Source organism: Salmo trutta, chromosome 1, assembly GCF_901001165.1.
Source record: "Salmo trutta chromosome 1, fSalTru1.1, whole genome shotgun sequence".
NCBI classification, from domain to species: Eukaryota; Metazoa; Chordata; class Actinopteri; order Salmoniformes; family Salmonidae; genus Salmo; species Salmo trutta.
The window spans coordinates 28,823,123-28,845,659 of NC_042957.1; the positions used below are offsets into that span (position 1 = coordinate 28,823,123).

A 22,537-nucleotide genomic window follows, 5' to 3' on the forward strand; every position below is an offset into this window, starting at 1 on the left:
AATATATTTAATACATTTTGAATTCAAGCAGTAACAGGGGTATGAATACTTTCTGAAGACACTAAGTTTGGCAACGCGCCGGAACAACATTACTGTAGATGGCCTGTTATTGTGTCAACCCTCCTTTGTGTCAGCCCATAATGATCTGTGGTGGGGTCACGGCCCTCCCCTCCTCCCCTCTCCTCCCACCCACCTGATCTGCTGGTTGGCCTCACTGCGGATCTTCAGCACCTCCTTGCCCTTAAGCTCCAGCTCCTTGGTGAGCGTGTTGATGTTTTCATTCAGTGTGTGGATTTCGTGGTCCAGCTCAGCAATGTGGTTCTTCCTCCTTACCACCTCCTCCTGCAGGTCTGAGATACGGCCCAGCAACTCCCTCTCCTTTGGGGTAATACGCAGACATACACAGGCACACACACAACGATACACAGAAACACACAAAAACCAAGCAAAAAAAAAAAAAATCACACGTTTGAGTTAGCGTTTGATCTCATTTGTGCATTCTTGCTGTGCTGTTGTGCTGTCTCCTTGTATTCCCAATGGGTACTGTGATGTCGGATACCATCTTTACAGTGCCATGATGCTACAGCTTAAGTGGGCACACTAACATACCATGGTCACTAGTGATTAGGCCTGGGAATTGCCAGGGACCTTACGATACAATATTATCACGATATTTAGATGCCGATAGGTTCTGTATTGCGATTCTCACAATTCTATATGTATTGCGATTTGATACTGTGATTTTATTGCAATTAGATGTTCCAAACATATTGCTCACCATAAGTCTGCTGCAGAGAGACATGAGAGAGCCATGAGAAACAAGTTTTATCAGTCATGGAAATTAAAGTCCTGAAAACAAATTTGCTCCCTATTTAAAAATAAGATGGAGAACAAGCTATGAAGGAAAAATACTGGAGTTTTAGAGCAAATATACAGGCAGCAAGAGCAAAAATTATATTGCGAGATTGTCAAAATGATACGTCAAGGAAACTGTACTGTTCAGATGGGTTAAATGGAAAAGTAGCCTGAAATCTGGACACTGACTGTAGGTCTATAACCTCTCACATAGCCTAATCAAATATGAACTCCTGCAGAATTAAGCATTTCTTGCAGTAAAATTATACACCAAATGTACATTTTGACTCGGGAACAGGAGTGGAGAAATATTATTTATTTCTTTCAGCATCTTGAGAGATTGAATGCAGGTTAGCAGCCGTCTGTAATGGTGCTATTTTTATCAGCATAAAATCTTTATTTCAAACAACATCAAATATACATCCAAGCTGAACTGAAATCTTCTCAAAAACATGTTGTGTCGTTTTTTAACAGCTTTTAATTTCCTTAAAAACGGTCAAACTGATTCAATTTTGCAAGGAAAATCTTTCCCGTTTTTAATTTTTTTTTTTTTTTTTTACATTTTCTTCCCGGTCCCTAACAGTCTTTGGTGCACGAGAGAAGCAGAGATGAAAGAGGAAAGAGAGCAAGGGTTTATTTAGTCTTCTAGCGCAACAAGTAATGAGAGAAGAGAAGCTGCATTTATATAATTATAGACAAGTTGACTAACAAATAGGCTACAAGCAGAAACAGGCCTATATCTAAAAGGCCTATAAAAAAAATTGTTCTGCCATCTCTGACTGTACAGCTCATTTTCTATATTTGCGGGTTAGGTTGGATGCAGGCCTCAGATTTTCACTTTATCACATAGTCAGGGGTTGCTGATGGGTTAACAGCAACAGTGGTGGAAAGAGTACCCAGTTGTCATACTTGAGTAAAAGTAAAGATACTTTAATAGAAAATGACTCAAGTAAAAGTGAAAGTCACCCTGTAAAACACTACTTGAGTACAAGTCTAAAAGTATTTGGTTTAAAAAATATACTTAAGTATCAAAAGTAAATGTAATTGTTCAAATATACTTAAGTATTGAAAGTAAAAGTTAAAATAATTTCAAATTCCTTATATTAAGCAAACCAGACGGCACCATTTAAAAAAACATATATATATATTTTTTCTTTACAGAGAGGTAGGGGACCACTCCAACACAGACATAATTTACAAATTAAGCATTTGTGTTTAGTGAGTCCGCCAGATCAGAGGCAATAGGGATGACCAGGGATGTTCTCTTGATAAGTGAGTGAATTAGACCATTTTCCTGTCCCGCTAGCCATTCACAATGTAACGAGTACTTTTGGGTGTGAGGGAAAATGTATGGAGTTAAAAGTACATTGTTTTCTTTAAGAATGTAGTGAAGTACAAGTAAAAGTTGTCAAAAATATAAATAGTAAAGTAAAGTACAGATACCCCAAAAAACGACTGAATTAGTACTCTGAAGTACTTTTACTTAAGTACTTTACACCACTGAATAGCAATTGCGGGCGGATGCGGGTGAACAAACAGCTAACCCGCGCATTACTTATGGCCACCACTCAACCGCTCTCTCAGCAGTAAATGTATACTTCACTGGACACGTGTGTTGTGAGGTTGTTAGTACTGATGCTGCTGATATGTCTGAACTCTCTGCACAATTCTCTAAATATATCTTATATTAATAAATAAAAGTGACTGTACTGCTTGTATTTGTTTATACTAGTCCGAGCTACAACAACGTGCTAGATGACTGTTATATCGCCTGGAGAAGGTCGCATCCCAGGAAAAAGGTCATCTTCTGACTATTCGCTCAAATCTGGCTGTTGCTGTCTGGTCCAGTCAGGGTCCATTGTACTGAAAACCTACCGGTAAAGCATTCACTAGAATACATGTATTTAGTCAATTGTTCAGTACGTAATAGGGACAACGCTGCCATTTAAATCTAGACTGACTATTATCACTCTCTTCCTCAAAGTTACTGTAACAGTTAACTCTACAGTTTGATATATCAAACGCAAACATCCCCTTTTGCCCGGGCAGAAGTAAATGTAATTACCTGATTATACTGTTCAGAGAACTCTAACTACATCCCAGTTGTAGATTAATCATGCTTTGCTTGGCTCAAAGATCATTTTCCCCTTCAGCAACGGCACATATTTTAAAAAGTCCTGCCTTCTATAACAGAGACTTAGCTAAGAGTTCCCCACAGCACACCGTCAACTCAAACTCTGGTATTGAAGTTGTTGCCTCTTGTGTAATCAGATTCCAATCTGTATTAATTTTGAATTCCTGTAAATATAATTTCATGCCAGCTGATTATTGTGATAACAGTATTGTAGTTATTAATGTGTGAACCACTGCCGGGGGCTGGTTTCAGTGGACTAGCTCACTCTCCTCCATAGAAGCTTGTTTACCCATCCTCTGCCTAAAAGAGATTCACTGTGACATTTCTGCTGACTCCCAATCTCCCCAGTGGATACCTGTTTCGCTTGGAAGCCAACATGATTGACATGTCTCTGCATGGGTGGGTTGTGGATTACACAGGTAGAAGCAGACAGCACCGAACGTCAGTGTGGGAAAGGGAGTTTTGGGCTATGTTCCAATTGGCATGTGACCCTATCTTTGTGTATGCGGTGGCTGGTTAGGCGAGTGCGTGTCTGTGTGTCCATTTGTGTGAAAATGTGCGCGCGCAAGTTTATTTGATTGATGTGTGCCTGGGCTGTAAAGTGAGAGAGTGGTGGCAGCTCTATTAGCAGCACCGAGCCTCACAGTGAGGACCCTAGGCTGACCTGCAGAGGTTCAGAGGGACAGTCTGAATACTACCCTGACAACTAACACTCTCCGTTACGATGGCACTATAGAAAAGCAATATTCATTGTCCATCTAAAGATGGAAACTCTGTTGGAACTTAGAGCAAATTGTATGGTGGAGCCATTTGAGCGGTACTTCTCAAAATCAAACAGACACTTTTCTAGGGCAAAGGAAGCTTTAAAGGCTTTGGACAAAATGTCACAGGAACAAAATAGTACTTCAGGTTTCAAAGATTACTCTGAGGGGATGGTGGAAAGTTGGTAGATGGAGTTCCCAACTCCAATAATCACCATATATGATCTCTGATCTTTGACAAAAAGCTCTTTAGAAAATGATTTAATTTCTGTGGCTGGCTGACACTTAGTTTGACAGCAGTGTGACTGGAGATGTGTAGAGGGTACAGTACAGTGGTAGAGGTCTGGGAATAGGAAGGTCTCAGCGATGAGCTGATTAGAAGACAAGTCTACTGGCCTCGTGAGGCCTCTCTGAGCCCCAGCTCCCCAGTCTCTCTCTCTCTCTCTCTCTCTCTCCGCTTCCACAGGATTGTCTGTCTCTACAGTTCCAGAGCAGACTGATCAAAAGGCCAGCCAGAGCACAGCCTCATCATTAGCGGCTGGAAGCCACATACAGAGAGAGAGAGAGAGAGAGAGAGAGAGAGAAAGAAAGAGAAGAAGTGAGAGAGAGCTGAGTCACTAGAGGGAAGCAGTCAGATGCCGTCTGTGAAGCCGGAGTGATTGGAGGTACTGAGACCCTCACCCCCAAAACTCAACCTCTCCGGGGCTACATTACATCACAAGGATGGGAGGTATCGAGCTGCTGCCATTAGTCCAAGAATTGCCACGAACCAGAGAGAGGTGAGTCACAATGGCAGATGAAATCTTTCTTCAGCCTCCATAAATGATATGAGATCCAGTATACCTGTGGTTTGAATTCAAATCATACCCAATACTGAAACAAAGCAGGAATAACTCCAGGGCCATTGATCCGCCATACAGGTGACACTGAAACGTTATTGATGAGGAAACGTCTTTACAGATTAGGCTCTGTCATAGTAACTATGAGTCACGACCACTGAGGCGAGAGACCATCCTCGTTCCCCACCCCAGCAGGCGCACACCTCCTCTAAACATCCCTATCTGCCCAATAATCTGGGAAAATAGAGGCATCTATCACAGTTTGCAAACAGGCCGCGGCGTGTCTCCGCTAAAGAAAAATAGGTCCGCTGGTGATGAGGAGCGATTAGCAATGCATCAGTTGTTGGAGATGAATTGAGCATTTACAGGGCTGTGTAGGGTTTCATTAAGACTAGGTCTCATAGACAGACATTGTTTTGAGGAATCAGCCTCCGGGGACATCAGCGTGGGGACATTAACTTTCAGATACAGAAAAACATCAGGGCAAATATGACACAGACCTCTCGATGGCCGAAATGCACACTGGTGCGCACACATACGCAGGCACGCACGAAAGCACACACACACACACACACCACGCAGAGATAATATGTAGCTACCATGAGCAATGGAGTATAGAAAATAAACATTCTTCAGAGCCGTTTGTCTGTCAGAAGCCGAGCATTCGTCTGTGGGGAAAGCTGATCACTATCCCCAGCAAACGCAATTCTCCACACCGCAGACCAGGCCTGCTAATCTCACAGCTCATTAAACAAGCCGGCACCGTGCATCTCTCAGGGGCCACAATTATCGATAAGGCAACACAGCGCTCAGCGCGGGCCCCGCCGCCCGCCGAACCATCAACAGCTCGGCTCAGGAGTTATTTGTTAGATACATCTCTCCGTCTCCCAGAAAGAGGACGAGCAACACTTTGTACCTCTCTTCAAACGGCCCTCTCTCTATCTGCCGGGGCAGCTGGGCTGGAGAGACTGTTCAAAGGAAAACACCATGCTCGCCGTTGCTAAGGCTCTTTGATTAAGGCACTGAAGGCACATGTTCATTCTAAAGATCAGAGCTTTGCCATTTACTGGGTAAAACCACAACACCTCTATAAGAGACAACAGCAGCCGAACAGTCTAGGAAACATACCTGTGATAAGCAGATCTGTATAATGAAGGATGAATCAATGTACGGGCAGTACGGGCATAATGCATTTAAATGATGGATGGCTCACGCGGGAGGGATGTCTCAGCGGCTGGGAAATCATGCAGCCCTATGGGACATAGACAGAGAGACAGGGCTGTGTCCTGATATGTCTGACTACTGAGCTGAACATAGACAGTTTGAAGGAGAGGGTGTTTAGAGAAGGTTGTTGGTTGATTGAGACACCACCAGGAAGCCTGTTTATGCCATGAGAGATGTCAGACGTACTAGTACTGTGGTGCTTGGATATGGCAGCCCTATAAGGGATGAGAAGAACAGGCCATGGTTCACTTCACACACACACACCTCCTGTTTTGTTTTCCAGGTATCCTCACATCATAACAGAAGGTGGATCTCACAGACCTGGCAGTGTGGTGCCAGGACAACAACCTCTCCCTCAATGTGAGCAAGACAAAGGAGCTGATCATGGACTACAGGAAAAGGCGGGCCGAACAGGCCCCCAGTTAAAATCGACGGGGCTGTAGTGGAGCGGGTCGAGAGTTTCAATTTCCTTGGTGTCCACATCACCAACGAACTATCATGTTCCAAACATACCAAGACAGTTGTGAAGAGGGCACGACAATATCTTTTCCCCCTCAGGAGACTGAAAAGATTTTGCATGGGTCCCCAGATCCTCAAAAAGTTATACAGCTGCACCATCGAGAGCATCCTGACCGGTTGCATCGCCACCTGGTATGGTAACTGCTCGGCATCTGACCGCAAGGCGCTACAGAGGGTAGTGCGTACGGCCCCGTACATCACTGGGGCCAAGCTTCCTGCCATCCAGGACCTCTATATCAGGCAGTGTCAGTGGAAAGCCCAATAAATTGTCACAGACTCCAGTCACCCAAGTCATAAACTGTTTTCTCTGCTATCGCACGGCAAGCGGTACCGGAGCTTCTACCCCCAAGCCATAAGACTGCTGAACAATTAATCAAATGGCAACCAGAATGTTTACATTGAAACCCCCCTTCCCCCTCCATTTGTTTTGTACACTGCTGCTACTCGCTGTTTATTATCTATGCATAGTCACTTCACCCCTACCTACATGTACAAATTACCTTGACTAACCTGTACCCCCGCACATTGACTCAGTACCAGTACCGCCTGTATATACAGTTGAAGTCGGAAGTTTACATACACCTTAGCCAAATACATTTAAACTCAGTTTTTCACAATTCCTGACATTTAATCCTAGCAAAAATTCCCTGTCTTAGGTCAGTTAGGATCACCACTTTATTTTAAGAATGTGAAATGTCAGAATAATAGTAGAGAGAATTATTAATTTCAGCCTTCCTTTCTTTCATCACATTACCAGTGGGTCAGAAGTTTATATACACTCAATTAGTATTTGGTAGCATTGCCTTTAAATTGTTTAACTCGGGTGAAACGTTTCAGGTAGCCTTCCACAAGCTTCCCAGAATAAGTTGGGTGAATTTTTTATTATTTTTAATTTTATTTCATTTTTAATTATTTATTTTATTGAATATTCAAAACATACAATATACCTGCAGTGAAGCCGCTCAATAACTACATCATACCAGTGATCCAACAGATTCCCATTCAGAGCGACACACAGAAGCATCCAGGGTCAATGCCCTGCTCAATGCCCTGACCGATCTACCACCAGGTCAAAAAACATGAACCCGAACCCTCCAATAGCGGCCCCTCAACCAATCGAGACACCTCCCACGGTCCCCCCCCAAGAAGAAAAAATAAATAAAAAGACAATTAATTCCATTCTATTTGTGTGCATGTCTGGCACTATTACATGTATGTGTGTGTTCTTGTGTGTGTTTATTTGAATGAGTGTGTGTATACGCACGTGTACAAACACCTGCACGGCATCAGCCTCAGGCAAACCTGCATTAGTTGTAAAAACACTGCCACTTAGTGTCATTCAAATGTACTTTTTTTTTTTTTTTTTACTTTTATCTTTGACCATCATTCTCTCTCTCACACAGCAACTCCACTCCCACTTGTCTCCAATTCCACATACCAACCCTCACCTTCCCTAAGCCCATCCCATCTATCTCTGCTGGCCAACCACTTCGGGTTTCTACGCAACACATATCTTTCATCTATGCTGTGATGTTTAATGTACAATTTCAATCTATCTAATCGAATATAATCCACAGATTGCAAGTTGAAGATAAATACTTTTACTAAGAGTATTAGTATATTAGTAATTGACTGACCCGGTCTCTCCAGATCTCCTAACAGTACTATTTCTAGGGTCAATTTTAGATCAATGCTATGCATTTTCAGTCATTCCCGAGCCTGAGACCAGAAACAGGCTACCTGAGGGCAATACCAAAATAAATGGTCTACTGATTCTGTATCCTCACAAAAAAATCTGCAGAGCTTCGATGATTTTATGCCCCAAATATTCAACATTTTGTTGGTGGCAAGAATTCTATATAATAATTTTAGCTGAAAATCACGAAGTCTTGAATCTTGCGTTGTTTTATATATCAACTCATACACCCTGTACCATGGAATCGGTACATCAAAAATTTCTTCCCAACTATTTTGCAATCTGTATGGCATAGTTGTCAACATCCTGGTCCTCAAATGAAACTGGTATACTTTCCTATTTCTGCTATTTTTATTCCTCCGCCAGTTTTGATCCTTTATATTGAGCAGACAGACCAGTTCCCTACCTCCTTCCGCTGCCACCCGCCTCCTCCATTTTTGGGGCAATGCTGTAATCAATTGGTTGAACTCTTGGATTGAGCAGACCATTCTGTACAATTCTGATAACTCTGAAAAAAAAGTTTCATTTTCAATTAATCGAAAATGAGACATGGCAATCTGCACAAAGGCAAAAAGGCAATTTTTAAAACAATGGATGAGCTTTTCTTAGTAATCGACTTGAGAACCATTTAGGGTTCAAACAAAACTTTTGAATGAGTGAAGCTTTTAGAGAGAGGTTTAGTACTTTTATATTTAATAATCTCAACCCACCCAATTCATATTCATTATATAGATAGGAATGTTTTATTTTGTCTGGTTTAGCATCCCAGATAAAGCTAAATATTATTTGCTCATATGATTTCAAAAACTAATCCTCAGGAGTAGGCAGCGCCATAAGTAAGTGAGTAAACTGAGATATGACTAAGGAGTTAATCAGGGCAATTTTTCCATAAATAGACAAGTATTTACCTCTCCATGGTTGCAGGATCTTGTCTTTTTTTACAAGTTTTCTATTGAAATTCATTGTAGAGAGCTTATTTATATCTTTTGTGATATGAATACTAAGTATGTCTACTTCACCATCAGCCCATTTTATAGGTAAACTGCAGGGTAATGTAAAGGTTGTATTTTTTAAGGATCCAATACGTAATATTGTACACTTATCATAATTAGGTTTTAGTCCATAGAGTACAGAAAAGTTATCTAGATCTTTAATGAGACATTGCAGGGATCTAGCTTGCAGACTTAATATAAAACTTGAGTCATCGGCATACATGGACACCTTTGTTTTTAAGCTTTGGATTTCTAATCCTCTAATGTTGTTATTGGATCTGATTTTAATAGCTAGCATTTCGATGGCCATAACGAATAGATATGGTGACAGCGGACACCCTTGTTTAACTCCTCTTGACAATTCAAAACTCTGAGAAGTAGCCGTTATTTACCATTTTACACCTGGGGTTGCTATACATTATTTTTTACCCATTTTATAAGAGAATTACCGAAATTGAAAAAATCCAGGCATTTATAAATAAAATCCAGTCTTACTTTATCAAATGCCTTTTCAAAATCTGCTATAAATACCATTCCTGGCTTCTTATACGTTTCATGATGTTCTATTATTTCTAGTAGTTGTCGTATGTTATCTCCAATGTATCGTCCATGTAAAAAACCTGTCTGATCAGGATGAACAACACCTGGTAAAACCCTTTTAATTCTGAGTGCTATGCATTTTGATAGTATTTTTGCATCACAACATTGAAGTGTAAGGGGCCTCCATTTTTTTTAGATAGACTGGGTCTTTATATTTGCCATCTGGGTCTTGTTTTAATAATAGAGAAATCAAACCTTCCTGCTGAGTACCTGACAGACTACCATTTCTATAGGAGTAGTTAAAACAATCTAACAATGGAGATTTTCGTATATCCAAAAATACTTCATATACCTCTACCGGTATGCCATCAAGCCCTGGGGTTTTTCCAGACTGAAAGGATTTAATAGCCTCAAAAAGTTCTCCCTCTGTAACTTGGCCTTCGCACTGATCTTTCTGTACATTTGTTAATTTTCAATTTTTTATATTATTTGGAAAGAATTCCTTACCATAATCTTCATTCAGTGGGAAAGGATGAGACGGAAAATAGAACATCTGCCTAAAATAATTTGCTTCCTCTTTTAAAATATAATTCGGAGAATCATAGATGACTCCGTCTTCAGTAACAAGTTTCTGCAAATTCTTTTTGTTAGCGTTCCTGTATTGGAGATTCAGGAAGAATTTTGTGCATTTTTCTCCATATTCCATCCAGTTTGCTTTGTTTTTGTAATAGATTACATTAGATCGTTCTTGAATAAGTTCCTCAAGTTCTTTTTGTTTTTCCTCTAACTTATTTTGTATCTCTGTAGTATTGTTTTTATTGCCATCTACCTCTACTATTAGTTCAGGGATTTCCCTTGTTAGTCTTGTCTCTTTAGCCAGAAACTGCTTTTTTATTATTGATGAATATTGAATATGAATGACCACTGAAGGTACATTTAAAGGTATTCCAAACAATAAGGGGATTTGCTGAACCTATATTATACTGGAAAAATTCAGTTATAAATAATTTTGTCTTAGTTAAAAATAAGTTGTCCTCCAGTAAACTTTGATTAAATTTCCAATATCCCCGTCCACGTGGAAAATCTAAGAGTTATGTGAATGCCAATTAGATGATGATCCGATCGCATTCTGTCTCCTATTAAAACTTTTTTAACCTTTGATGCAAGAGAGAAAGAGACAAGAAAGTAGTCAAGATGACTAGCTTGATTAAGTCTCCTCCATGTATATCTCACTAGGTCTGGGTTTTTTAGTCTCCAAATATCCACTATTTCTAATGTGTCCATAATATTTGTGATTACCTTAAGGGCACGGTGATGATGGTTTGTAGAGTGATTACCTTTACGGTCCATTGAGGTACTTAACACTGTGTTATAGTATCCTACCATAATGATTAGATCATTTGTTGCCTGTAAATTCAATAAAATGGTATAAATGTTTTCAAAGAAGTGTGGATCATCCTGATTTGGACCATATAGATCAATGAGCCAAATCTCTTTTTCGTCCACTTTCATATTCAAAAGGATCCACCTTCCTTGCGAATCATTCCTGACTATTTGCACATTCAGATCGACATTTTTGTTAATTAATATCATCACACCCTTTGAGTTCCTTTGTCCATGACAGAAAATTATTTCACCACCCCATTCCTTTTTCCACGCAACTTCATCTAAGGATGTAGAGTGAGTTTCCTGTAAACAGTATATGTTATATTCCTTTTCTTTTAGCTATGTAAAGACTGATCTTTTTTTCTAATCTGCTAAACCGTTACAATTATAACTGCCTATACTTATTTCACCCCTTACCATAACTAGATACTATTCTCAGGCTAAATTGACCATAATTATTGCTTGTAAAGTTACTGCCATCAGAGGTATTATGACAGTCAAAACTAGAGCTTTCAAATGTCTGATATTTAGAATTCAAGAAATAGGTTCTAGAGCCCTGGATTCAGGGCTCTATCGTTATTGTTATTTATTGTGTTACAAAATAAAGTAAAAAGTAATAAAAAGTAAATATTTTCTTAACTCTTCTTGAACTACGCTGTTAGTTAGGGGCTTGTAAGTAAGTATTTCAAGGTAAGGTCTACACTTGTATTCGGCGCATGTGGCAAAAAGTTTGATTTGATTTTGATTTGACATTGAAATAGCCTAAAGTGAAAAAAGAAATGCTTTGCTGCCAGTGCCATTTTCATCTCCATAGGAAAAACTAAAACAAAACAAAAACCCTGTCGTAACTCTGACATAATAGCCTGCTTCTGTTGTGATAAAGGTCTGCCTGTCCTGATATGTCTGACTGCTGAGCTGAACACAGACAATTTGAAGGAGAGGGGGCTTAGAGAAGGTTGTTGGTTGATTGAGACACCACCAGGAAGCCTGTTAATGCCATGAGAGATGTCAGACGTACTAGTACTGTGGTGCTTGGATATGGCAGCCCTATAAGGGATGAGAAGAACAGGCCATGGTTCACTTCACACACACCTCTCAGGGGCAAAGACCAGGCAGGGCATTTCATATGCATTTGGGATATGCATTGCTGTCTAATACAAGCGAGAATCACGCCTCAAAGACCTCAATATATTTCCTGTTTTGTTTTCCAGGTATCCTCGCATCGTAACATGTGGTGGATCTCACATTGAAATAGCTTACAGTAAAAAATGTTTTGCTTTGCTGCCAGTGCTATGTTCATGTCCATAGGAAACACTAAAACAAAACAAAACCCCTGCCATATTAGCCTGCTTCTGTTGTGATAGGGGCCTGTCGGCGGTAATAGGTTTAGATGATTACTGTGTCACGGTGGAAAGCGAAGCCGTTTGCACTGGAGTAGGTACCCTGGCTCGTTGACCTCATTTTATTTGGCAAGTAGAACTGTATTTGCCTTGTAACCTTGCTGAAGACTGACTAGCGTAGAAGTAGGTCCCCTCAGAAACAGCTGTGTGCTGAACATCTCGCCATGGCCATGACAGAGGACCCAGGGCATTAAACTTCATTTCAGTGATTTATATCCGAGATGAAGGGCACCGTTGTCAGAAGATGGGGCGGCTGGGAGTGCAAGTATTACGTCAAGTACATCTACTGCTCTCTAACTGACACATCAGCTGAGTCCAGCCTCCCCTGTGTGTATTACTGTCTTTTAACCTGCTAATACTGTCAGCTGCGGCATAGCTATTGTTGACGTACAGTACGCGATAGTTTAGCTCTTTGTTTCTGAGAACATGGCCTGTGTTAGTGATAGAAAGCACCCTGTTTTGTTGCAGAACGTGGAGGAATAGGGAGCAAACGGATGATGTGTTCAGCACAATACTTGTGCATAGCCTCTTGCTGTAGAGTGTGTGTGTGTGTGTGCTTTGCATGCGTGTGGGAGGGAAGGAAAGCTGTCGCTTGTTCTTTCTCTAGAGGCCAGCACCCCAGTTCCCAACACACTGATGACACTTGCTCAAGCCATATCCGACAAGCCACACAGCTATTCAGTTGTGTGAATATATACAAGCAACAGAAGCCAGAGTGAGGAGAAAAGAGGGCGGTTGCCAAGGGAGATCTATGTATTCTATGGCCATTAGTGCCAAAGCTTTTCAGTCTGCACAATTAAAGGCACTGAAGGATTATTTAGATTCTAAAGTGTGTATGTGCATATACTCTTTCATATACGCTTTGAATAGAATTATCTATCCTCATGCGTTGAGCTAACGTCTAGCCTCATTGTTAAGCCACTATATTTTCCCTGCTGTTAGGGGAAAATACAACGCTGTTCATGGCCAATATCCAATTATACTGTAATACAAACTAATGCTGGCCCATCCGTATTGTTACCATTATTTCTGTTAGCTAAGTGATATGTGGAATGCCAGTATGTCCCGGGGAATCTGACCTGCATCCGGCTGTTCTCCAGTGCATTCTCCAGCTCTAGTTTGGCTGCAGCGGTCTCCTGCTGGTGGGTCTGCCGTAGCTGTTCTATGGCCGAGGCGTGGAGGTGGTTGAGCTCCGAGCGCAGAGAGGCTAGGAACCAGATAGAGAGAGGCAGACCGGGTCCTTAGGGAATTCCCCTCTATTTACCACACAATAGGACAGGCCACCATGGCTAATTCAAAAAAACATTCATCATACAGTACATCCCCTACCTCTAACAAGCTACGTGATGGAATGTTCCAGCGTTGACCTTGATTCCTACAGGGAGGAGTGTGGGGGCTGTTGTTCAGCAGCACTGTGTGGTTTAGTGTCCAATGGTTTTTCTGAGGGCTGCAAGTGTAGCATTTACCTAGCACGGTCCCCTATTACTACATATAGTATGATCCTTCCCTCTGAAGGTCCTTACTCAGGGCTCTAGCCTTGTCTTACCCAGCATGGCCCTCCTTATTAGGTGTGTCTCCCTCCCTGCCAGGGCCCTTAACCCAGTGTGAGACCCTGTGACCATTCCCCATCAGGCCCTAACCCAGCCTGGCTCTTACCCAGCATGGCTCTTACCCAGCATGGCTTTGCCCTCGTCCTCCAGCTCGAAGCGTAGTGTCTGCAGCTCCTGCTCCGACTGCTGTTTGAGAGTCTCGATGCTGTGTCTGTGGGCCTCTCTCACAGACTGGAGCTCCATGTGGTGCTGCTGCCGCAGACGCTGCTCCAGCTCCTACACGCAGGGGTCAAAGGTCATGAGTGACCCACAGGTTTAGGACAAACATATGACATAGCAATTATTTTCTAGAACCTTCTGGCACATATAACCGGTTTTCACCTGGTTGATGATGCTGGTTAACCAGAACAAATAACCATTATGTTCAGATGGTCAAGACAAAGAGGCACTGATCAGTTTGGGAGAATCTGGTAACAGCATCAGTTTAACTCAACCAGTATGTTGCTGTGGGACTAAGTGTAGTTCAGTAACATAAGGACTGGGAGTTACTCAGGCAGTGGCATGGCACCAAGGATGGCTAAAGGGGAAACTTTCGCATGGAGTCAAAATACATATTTTAGACGCTACTGCTGATCACGTTGGAATTATTTTACAATCAATGAGCACTTAAGCATATCATCAGTAGCTTGATGCGGCTATTGGAAGGCTGCCCTATGTTTTCCAGCAACAGCGAGCAGAGGCAAACAGCACACAATACACCACTCCTAACTCAATTGAGAAGATAGAGCCGTTAACATGGCGAGGACACAGTCAAAACCTCACAAAAACACCTCTCATATAAAACTAAAATCTCTTGAGAGAAGAGACAGAGAGTGAAAGAGAGAAAGGAGAGAGTAGTGAGAGCAAGAGAGAGCGACAGTGAAAGAGAGAAAGGAGAGAGTAGTGAGAGCAAGAGAGAGCGACAGAGACTGAGACAGAAAGAGAGAGACAGAGAAAAAGAGAGAGACAGAGAGAGAGAGAGTGATAGCGGCTAAATCTAACTACAAACACAGACTTGTCCAACTGGCAAGGAAATAGCTGAATGGTAATGTGATGGAAATGTTATACATATGCTTTTCTTGTAACTCATTTCTGTGTTCTATTCATGTGCTGTTCTAATAACACATTTTTGTGTTCATGCAAGTGACTGATTGAACGAATCCTCACTTATCAGTATCTGCAATTTGGCAGTACGGCCAGACCTTCTTTTGAGAACAAAAGATTTCTCAGTTTCAAGGTCTCAGCTTAGAGAGGAGAAGCCTCGTGAGGTGTTGGTCTGTCACATGTTATGAACCAGTATTGGTCGGTCACATGAATGAAACAAAACGGTAATGATGAATGAATTATGCTAAATCATGCAAATATAACTTGTCTATGTATAGCTGTATATAAAACAACTGCCGGGACTGCCCCAGCAGACATTCTGACAGATGTTCACTGCGGTGCATAAAGTTTGTTGGAACCTCTCCAGCGCGCTGACAATAAACAATGATTCATTTAGGATTGACTTCGAGTGTCCCTGTGTAAGAATTTCCATGACAGGAACATCCAATAGACACGACACCAGAATGATAGGGATCAAACAAGATTAGAGATTAAGATGGAAATAGAAATTGAACAGTGCATTTCAATCAACATATGACTTGTATAAGACCAAATCAAATAAGCCTAAAAGAATAGGCTTGGGCTATATGCCATTTGTACCATATACCGACAGTATGATTTTCAATACCGTATAGAAAAACGGTATAATAACAATAATTGTTGTTGTTTTTTCGGGGTTGGGGGAGCTGCCTCGCGGGAGCTGCAGGGTTGCATGCTACGCCACAGTTTATAACTATAAATTAAGTATAACTGCAAGAAACGTAAGATGTGTCAAATAAATGATATCCAGCTCAGGGCTCCAGCTATGCATCTGGTTTGCTAACTTGCTAGCTAAGTGGCTAGATGTCAAGGTCAAGTTTCTTGGTTACTGCAGAGACATTCAATCCCCTCCTGGATGAAGATCCCTGTTTGCTTTTTGAAACATGGAAATAGTGCCCATTGTGTGCACTTCCAGTAATACGGTATACCCAGGCATGGTACAGAAACGGTATGATGGTCTGAAAAAGAATAAATCAGTGGTGACATGATGTTGCAATGATTCTGATTGTTTAATGTCATACAACAGTTAGTGGTTGAGCCCCATCAGTGTGAAGCATGTGCGTGTGCACAGTGCCATGCAAAAGTATTTGGACCCCTTGGATTTCTTCACATTTTATTATGTTACAAAGTGGGATTAACATTTATTTAATTGCAATTATTTTGTCAACAATCTACACAAAATACTCTGACGTCAAAGTGGAAGAAAAATGTGAACACTTTTTAAGATGAACAAAAATGTAATAACTCAAATATAGTCGTTGCATAAGTATTCAGCTCCCTGAGTCAATACATGTAAGAAACACCTTTGGCCTTGATTACAGCTGTGAGTTTTTCAAGCTCTGTCAAGATGTTGGGGATCATGTCAATTTTCAAGTCTTGCCATAGATTTTTAAGCAGATTTAAGTGAACACTGTAACTTGGCCACTCAGGACCATTCACTGTCCTCTTGGTAAGCAACTCCAGTGTAGATTTGGCATTGTGTTATAGGTTATTGTCCTGCTGAAAGGTGAATTCCTCTCCCAGTTTGAAGCAGGTTTTCCTCTAGGGTTTTGCCTGTACTTAGCCCCATCCCGTTTCTTTTTATCCTGAGAAACTCCCCAGTATTTTCCGTCAAGCATACCCATACAGTACCATAATGCAGCCATCACAATGCTTGAAAATAAGGAGGTAGTTACTCAGTGATGTGTTGGATTTGCCCCAAACATAAGGCTTTGATTTAGGCCAAAAAGTGTATTCCTTTGCTGTGTTTTTTTGCAGTATTACTTCAGTGTCTTGGAATATTCTGTATAATTTGTATTCTTCTTTTCACTCTGTTATTTAGGTCATTATTGTGGACACACTACAATGCTGTTGATCCATCCTCAGTTTTCTCCCATCACAGCCATTTAATAACTCAGTAGCTGTTTTAAAATCACCAACGGCCTCATGGTGACATCCTTCAGCAGCTTCATTCCTGTCCTATGTTCAGAAGGTCTACTGTATCTTTGATGTGTCTGGGTGGTTTAATACATAATCCACAGGATAATTCTTAAAGAGATATTCAATGTCTGATTTATTATTTTTACCCATCATTCAGGGGCGGAAATCCCGGGGGGGACGGGGGGGACACGACCCCCCCATCCTTGGAAAAATATGATTTGACCCCCCAATATATCATTGAAACATAACTATGTAATTTAAATAATATTAATAATACGCAATGAAAGCAATTGTGCTGATTATAGACACTTAATAGCGCGTTTTTAAGTTTCAAAAGATTACGACCCCCCCACCCTTTGCCTCACAATGTTTTGATCCACTGCCAGTTCCTTAGTTGGCAAGGTAACAGAGGGGTCGTATCTACTGTCTGAAAGGCACTCAATGAACGTAACTGAAGTGAGGTTAATCCAGTCAATCGCGCACACACACTAGCTGAATATGCAGAGCTAGCGCGCAAATATGAACTATTAAGCTAGCTAGTACCTATTCCATTTATGTGGCCTCGTCAAAGATGGAATCTTTGCTATCGTCAATTTATTCCAAGATCAGCATGCAGATGATGTATGTTAGTGCTTCAACGTCCCTGCGATAAGGTTAGCGATAAACTGAAGTCCAAACTGAACAGAACTACACTCTCTTCTACCATTGTCTTAAATATATTTAATGGTCTCGTTGCAAAAGCTAAATTGTCGCAAGGGAACTTTTATTTATTTATTTTATTTCACCTTTATTTAACCCGGGTAGCAAAGATTATAGCAAACACCACTGAAACGGAATTGGTGCTCGCTAGCTTTGCAAATTCAGCTATTGTTGGAAGCCAGCCAATATGAAACAAACTATTAAAATTACAAAAGGTTGCAGCATATGTTGTGTAAATGGTGAACTCATACAGCTGTCAATTCTTGTCATTTTAATCCGTTTCACATTTGCTAGCTACCTTTTAGATCGAAGCCCAAATAGAATGATAAAAGATAAGATGATAGAAGCCCATCTCCTACTGTAAATAACCTACACACTGTGTGTGTGTGTGTAGCCAGCCAGCCAGCCAGGTACAAAAATGGCAGAAAAATAAAAGACGGACATCCGAGTATTTTTCAGTACACCAAAACGCAAAGTAAGAACCCTAGTAGCCTAATATCTCAAAGACTAGTTGATAAAATGTTCATAAGAAAGAAATGAAATTCTAATGGAAATGTTTCACAATGATGTCATTAGGCAGAGCAGGCAACAGATGGCACACAGACAGCAGAGTTGGGGACAGATATGCAGGGACAGACTGGCAGAGACAGGGAGTCTCAGGTAAGTTTGTTGAGTCTTTGTTTGGCAACATTATGAAAGGTTCTCCATTTTTTTGACTTGTAAAATAGGAACATAATTGGAAAATGCCATGGATACCCCCACTCTCAACTTAAACTGGTGACTGAACTAAGATTTGTTAAAGGCAATGGTATTGCTGTTGTGATTAGTTGTGTAGTTTTGGGTACCGGTAGTTAGGAGTACGGCAAACACCTTATTTCTTTGGTTCCTCAATATACATTTACCATATTACAATGTAGGCTATGTGTTACAGCACTACTTTTGGTGTCCCCCTCAGGAATTGCTCTTGAGAAAATTTAATGTAATTGTCCCCTCCAAAGTTGATATCAGATTTTCGCCCCTGCCATCATTGCCCTTCTTTATGAGGCTTTTGAAAAAGCTCCCTGGTCTTTGTAGTTGAATCTGTCCTTGAAATGCAATACTTGACAGAGGGGCCTTAAAGATGCTGTATGTATGGAGGTCAGAGGAAGGGTTAGTCATTCAAAAATCACGTCAACCCCTTTTATTTCACACAGAGTGAGTCCATGTCATTTATTATGTGATTTGTTAAGCCAAATGTTGGTCCTGAACTACGTTAGGCTTGCCTAAACAAAGGGACTGAATACTTGTGCAACGACTATATTTTAGTCATACATTTTTTATTTACCCCAAAAATGTTATTTACTTGCACTTTGACAGAGTATTTTGTGTAGATTGATGACAAAAAAATGACAGCTAAATCAATTTTAACCCCACTTTGTAACACAATACAATGTGAAGAAATCTAAGGGGTCTGTGACAAAGTTTTTGTTGTTTTGAAACTGTACTCCAGCACTTTGGATTTGAAATGATACAATAACTATGGCATTAAAATGCTGACTGTCAGCTTTAATGTGAGGGTATTTTCATCCATATCGGATGAACCGTTTAGAAATTACAGCACTATTTTAACGTAGTCCCTCCATTTTAGGGGACCAAAAGTATGGGGACAAATTCACTTATGTGTATTAACGTAGTCAAAAGTTTAGTATTTGGTCCTAGATTCCTAGCACACAATGATTACGTCAAGCTTGTGACTCTAAAAACTTGTTGGATACATTTGCTGTTTGTTTTGGTTGTGTTTCAGATTATTTTGTGCCCAATAGATGTGTCATTTTGGAGTCACTTTTATTGTACATAAGAATAGAATATGTTTCTAAACAATTTTAAATTAATGTTCAGACCCTTTACTCATTACTTTGTTGAAGCACCTTTGGTAGCAATTACAGCCTTGAGTCTTCTTGGATATGACGCGACAAGCTTTGCACTCCTGTATTTGGGGAGTTTCTCCCATTCTTCTCTGAAGATGCTCTGTCAGGTTGGATGGGGAGCGTTGCTGCACAGCTATTTTCAGGTCTCTCCATAAATGCTCGATCGGTTTCAAGTCCGGGCTCTGGCTGGGCCACTCAAGGACATTCAGAGACTTGTCCCGAAGCCCCTCCTGCGTTGTTTTGGCTGTGTGCTTGGGGTCGTTGTCCTGTTAGAATGTGAACCTTCGCCGCAGTCTGAGGTCTGGAGTGCTATGGAGCAGGTTTTCATCAAGGATCTCCTTGTACTTTGCTCCGCTCATCTTTGCCTCAATCCTGACTAGTCTCCCAGTCCATGCCACTGAAAAACATCTCCACAGCATGATGCTGCCACCACCATGCATCACCGTAGGAATGGTATTGGCCAGGTGATGAGCAGTGCCAGATTTCCTCCAGATGTGACGCTTGGCATTCAAGCCAAACCGTTCAATTTTGGTTTCATCAGACCAGAGAATCTTGTTTCTCATGGTCTGAGAGTCCTTTAGGTACCTTTTGGCAAACTCCAACCGGGCTGTCAAGTGCCTTTTACTGAGGGGTGGCTTCTGTTTGGCCACTCCACCATAAAGGTCTGATTGGTGGTGTGCTGCAGAGATGGTTGTCCTTCAGGAAGGTTCTCCCATCTCCACAGAGGAACTCTGGAGCTCTGTCGGGTTCTTAGTCACCTCCCTGACCAAGGTTCTTGTCCCCCGATTGCTCAGTTTGGCCGGGCGGCCAGCTCTAGGAAGAGTGTTGGTGATTCCAAACTTCTTCCATTTAAGAATTTTGGAGGCCACTGTGTTCTTGGGGACCTTCAATGCTGCAGAAATTTGTTGGTACCCTTCCCCAGATCTGTGCCTCGACACAATTCTGTCTCGGAGCTTTACGGACAATTCCTTCGACCTCATGGCTTGGGTCTTGCTCTGACATGCACTGTCAACTGTGGGACCTTATATAGACAGGTTTGTGCCTTTCCAAATCATGTCCACAGGTGGCCTCCAATCAAGTTGTAGAAACATCTCAAGGATGATCAGTGGAAACAGGATGTACCTAAGCTCAATTTCGAGTCTCATAGCAAAGGGTCTGAATACTTATGTAAATAAGGTATTTCTGCTTTTTTTATTTTATTTCTAAAAACCTGTAATCGCTTTGCCATTATGGGGTATTATGTGTAGATTGATTAAATCAATTAAAATCTTAGAATAAGGCTGTAACGTAACAGAATGTGAAAAAAATTAAGGGGTCTGAATACTTTCCAAAGGCACTTTAGATGTGAATTGTTAGCCGGTGGTCCGTGCATTGTGTTTGTGCATTAGCCAACTCCTCTGTGTGTTTGTTAATGTATAGCTTGGCAATGATAGAGGAGCTGGCTACAGTACACGGTATGAGACTAGGCTAGTTCATTTTCTGTATCTTTTCTCTCAGGTCTAAAACCCTGCGTCTGTTAAGTGTGTGCACGCACACATCGGGTAGTTTGTCAATCTTAACGCCATTGCAGTCAGTCAATAATAATGAATTCGCTGTTAGAAACACATGTAGCGGGAGAGAGCCTATTTCATTGTGTGCCTATTCATTCAGCTGATACTGTGTAAGCCTGGGCACGAATGAAAAATAAGATAAGATTGAATGGCGCAAAGTCTATAGCTTGAAAGAACCTCAAGAGACACTGTATTTCACGTGTTCATACCTCGAACTAGGCGATTTGTTTGAAATCGCGACACTGTGAAAAAGGAGCTCCTAGTTTGGATGTTAAAGTATGTGTGGAGAAGATTTGTAAGCGTTTTAATTAGCCTTGTATAACAGTGCCTGCCATGTAAATAGATCATATCAGTGGATATGTGTTCCCACTGTAGGCAAGGTGAAACTGGATTTGTCCCTAATGCCTCAAACAAGACAATTCAGTTTGCTTTGCTAACACTCTAAATGCCTTTGTCCTCATAAAATGTGTCTAGAACAAACTAAACCCTTAATACATTTACCCCTGTAAAGGTTTATACATTTTAGAACAACTTTGAGTCAACCTAGCCTCTATTCAAGAGCGAACAGCTATTGAGATAAATGTGTTCCTTAGGGTGTGGTATATTTTTTTTATTAGCAGACATGAAAGACTTTTCTGCCCATTCAATCACCGATGACTCATGGGTCTTTTGCTTTTAATCCAATCTGTGGCTGGAGAGGTGAGACAGAATGCTTGGGGACATTGAGTCAGCTTTGCACAACGCCTGCATGAGCCCTTAACATAAATTCCATCCAAGGGTTTTTGAATGTCAAAAGAAGCCTCAGAGTAAGGTTGAATGTATTTCAAAATGTCCTTGACTGTATAACGGAATGTTAAGTGCAGAAAAACGCATTTCTTCCCTTTTCTTTGGAAGGAAACGTTCAGTGTTTGGCGAAAAAGTCAATGTCTTAATATTTTTCAGAAGTCTATATTTTCATGTATTGGGTATGTCGGGATTGGTAAATGAGTTCTGATTCATACTTCAACCTTCATTATGAAATGCCCAGACTAGTATTGAGATGTCAGTGTTTTGGGGTAGAGTCAGTCAGTCTGTTATATGTAAAGATGGAGAGAGGGGCATATCTGTTGTGCCAAAAAGTGGTACCCGCTCTTCGGCTATCAGTGTTTCATTTTTGTGAGGAGCAAATGCAGCCTTCTCCAGCTAAGATTGTGCCACAGTGAACCCAGCATTTACATATCAAACACCAGTGAATAACGAACAGAACCCATCACCTTGCTGTTCTAGACCTTCACAGTTTGCCCATGTATGAGCCTGGCTGGCAGTCCGCCTTTCAAGCACGAACCCATGCAACTAAACGTATGACCCGCGCTGATCGATATAGCTACCTCTCACTACACAACT

At 41.2% G+C, this 22,537-nt stretch overlaps 1 protein-coding gene across 5 annotated transcripts in view; it reads right to left on the bottom strand.

The window, feature by feature from the left end:
* The window catches only part of LOC115193349 (protein FAM184A), a 167,310-nt gene that overhangs the window by 14,784 nt on the left and 129,989 nt on the right, over positions 1–22,537 (bottom strand). For all 5 annotated transcript variants that reach the window (XM_029752102.1, XM_029752109.1, XM_029752098.1 and 2 more), the window contains exons 12-14: positions 14,019–14,172; positions 13,426–13,553; positions 194–378 (exon numbers count right to left, since the gene is read on the bottom strand). In XM_029752102.1, coding sequence (XP_029607962.1) covers positions 194–378; positions 13,426–13,553; positions 14,019–14,172 — 467 coding nt within the window. The remainder of the gene's footprint in view (positions 1–193; positions 379–13,425; positions 13,554–14,018; positions 14,173–22,537) is intronic.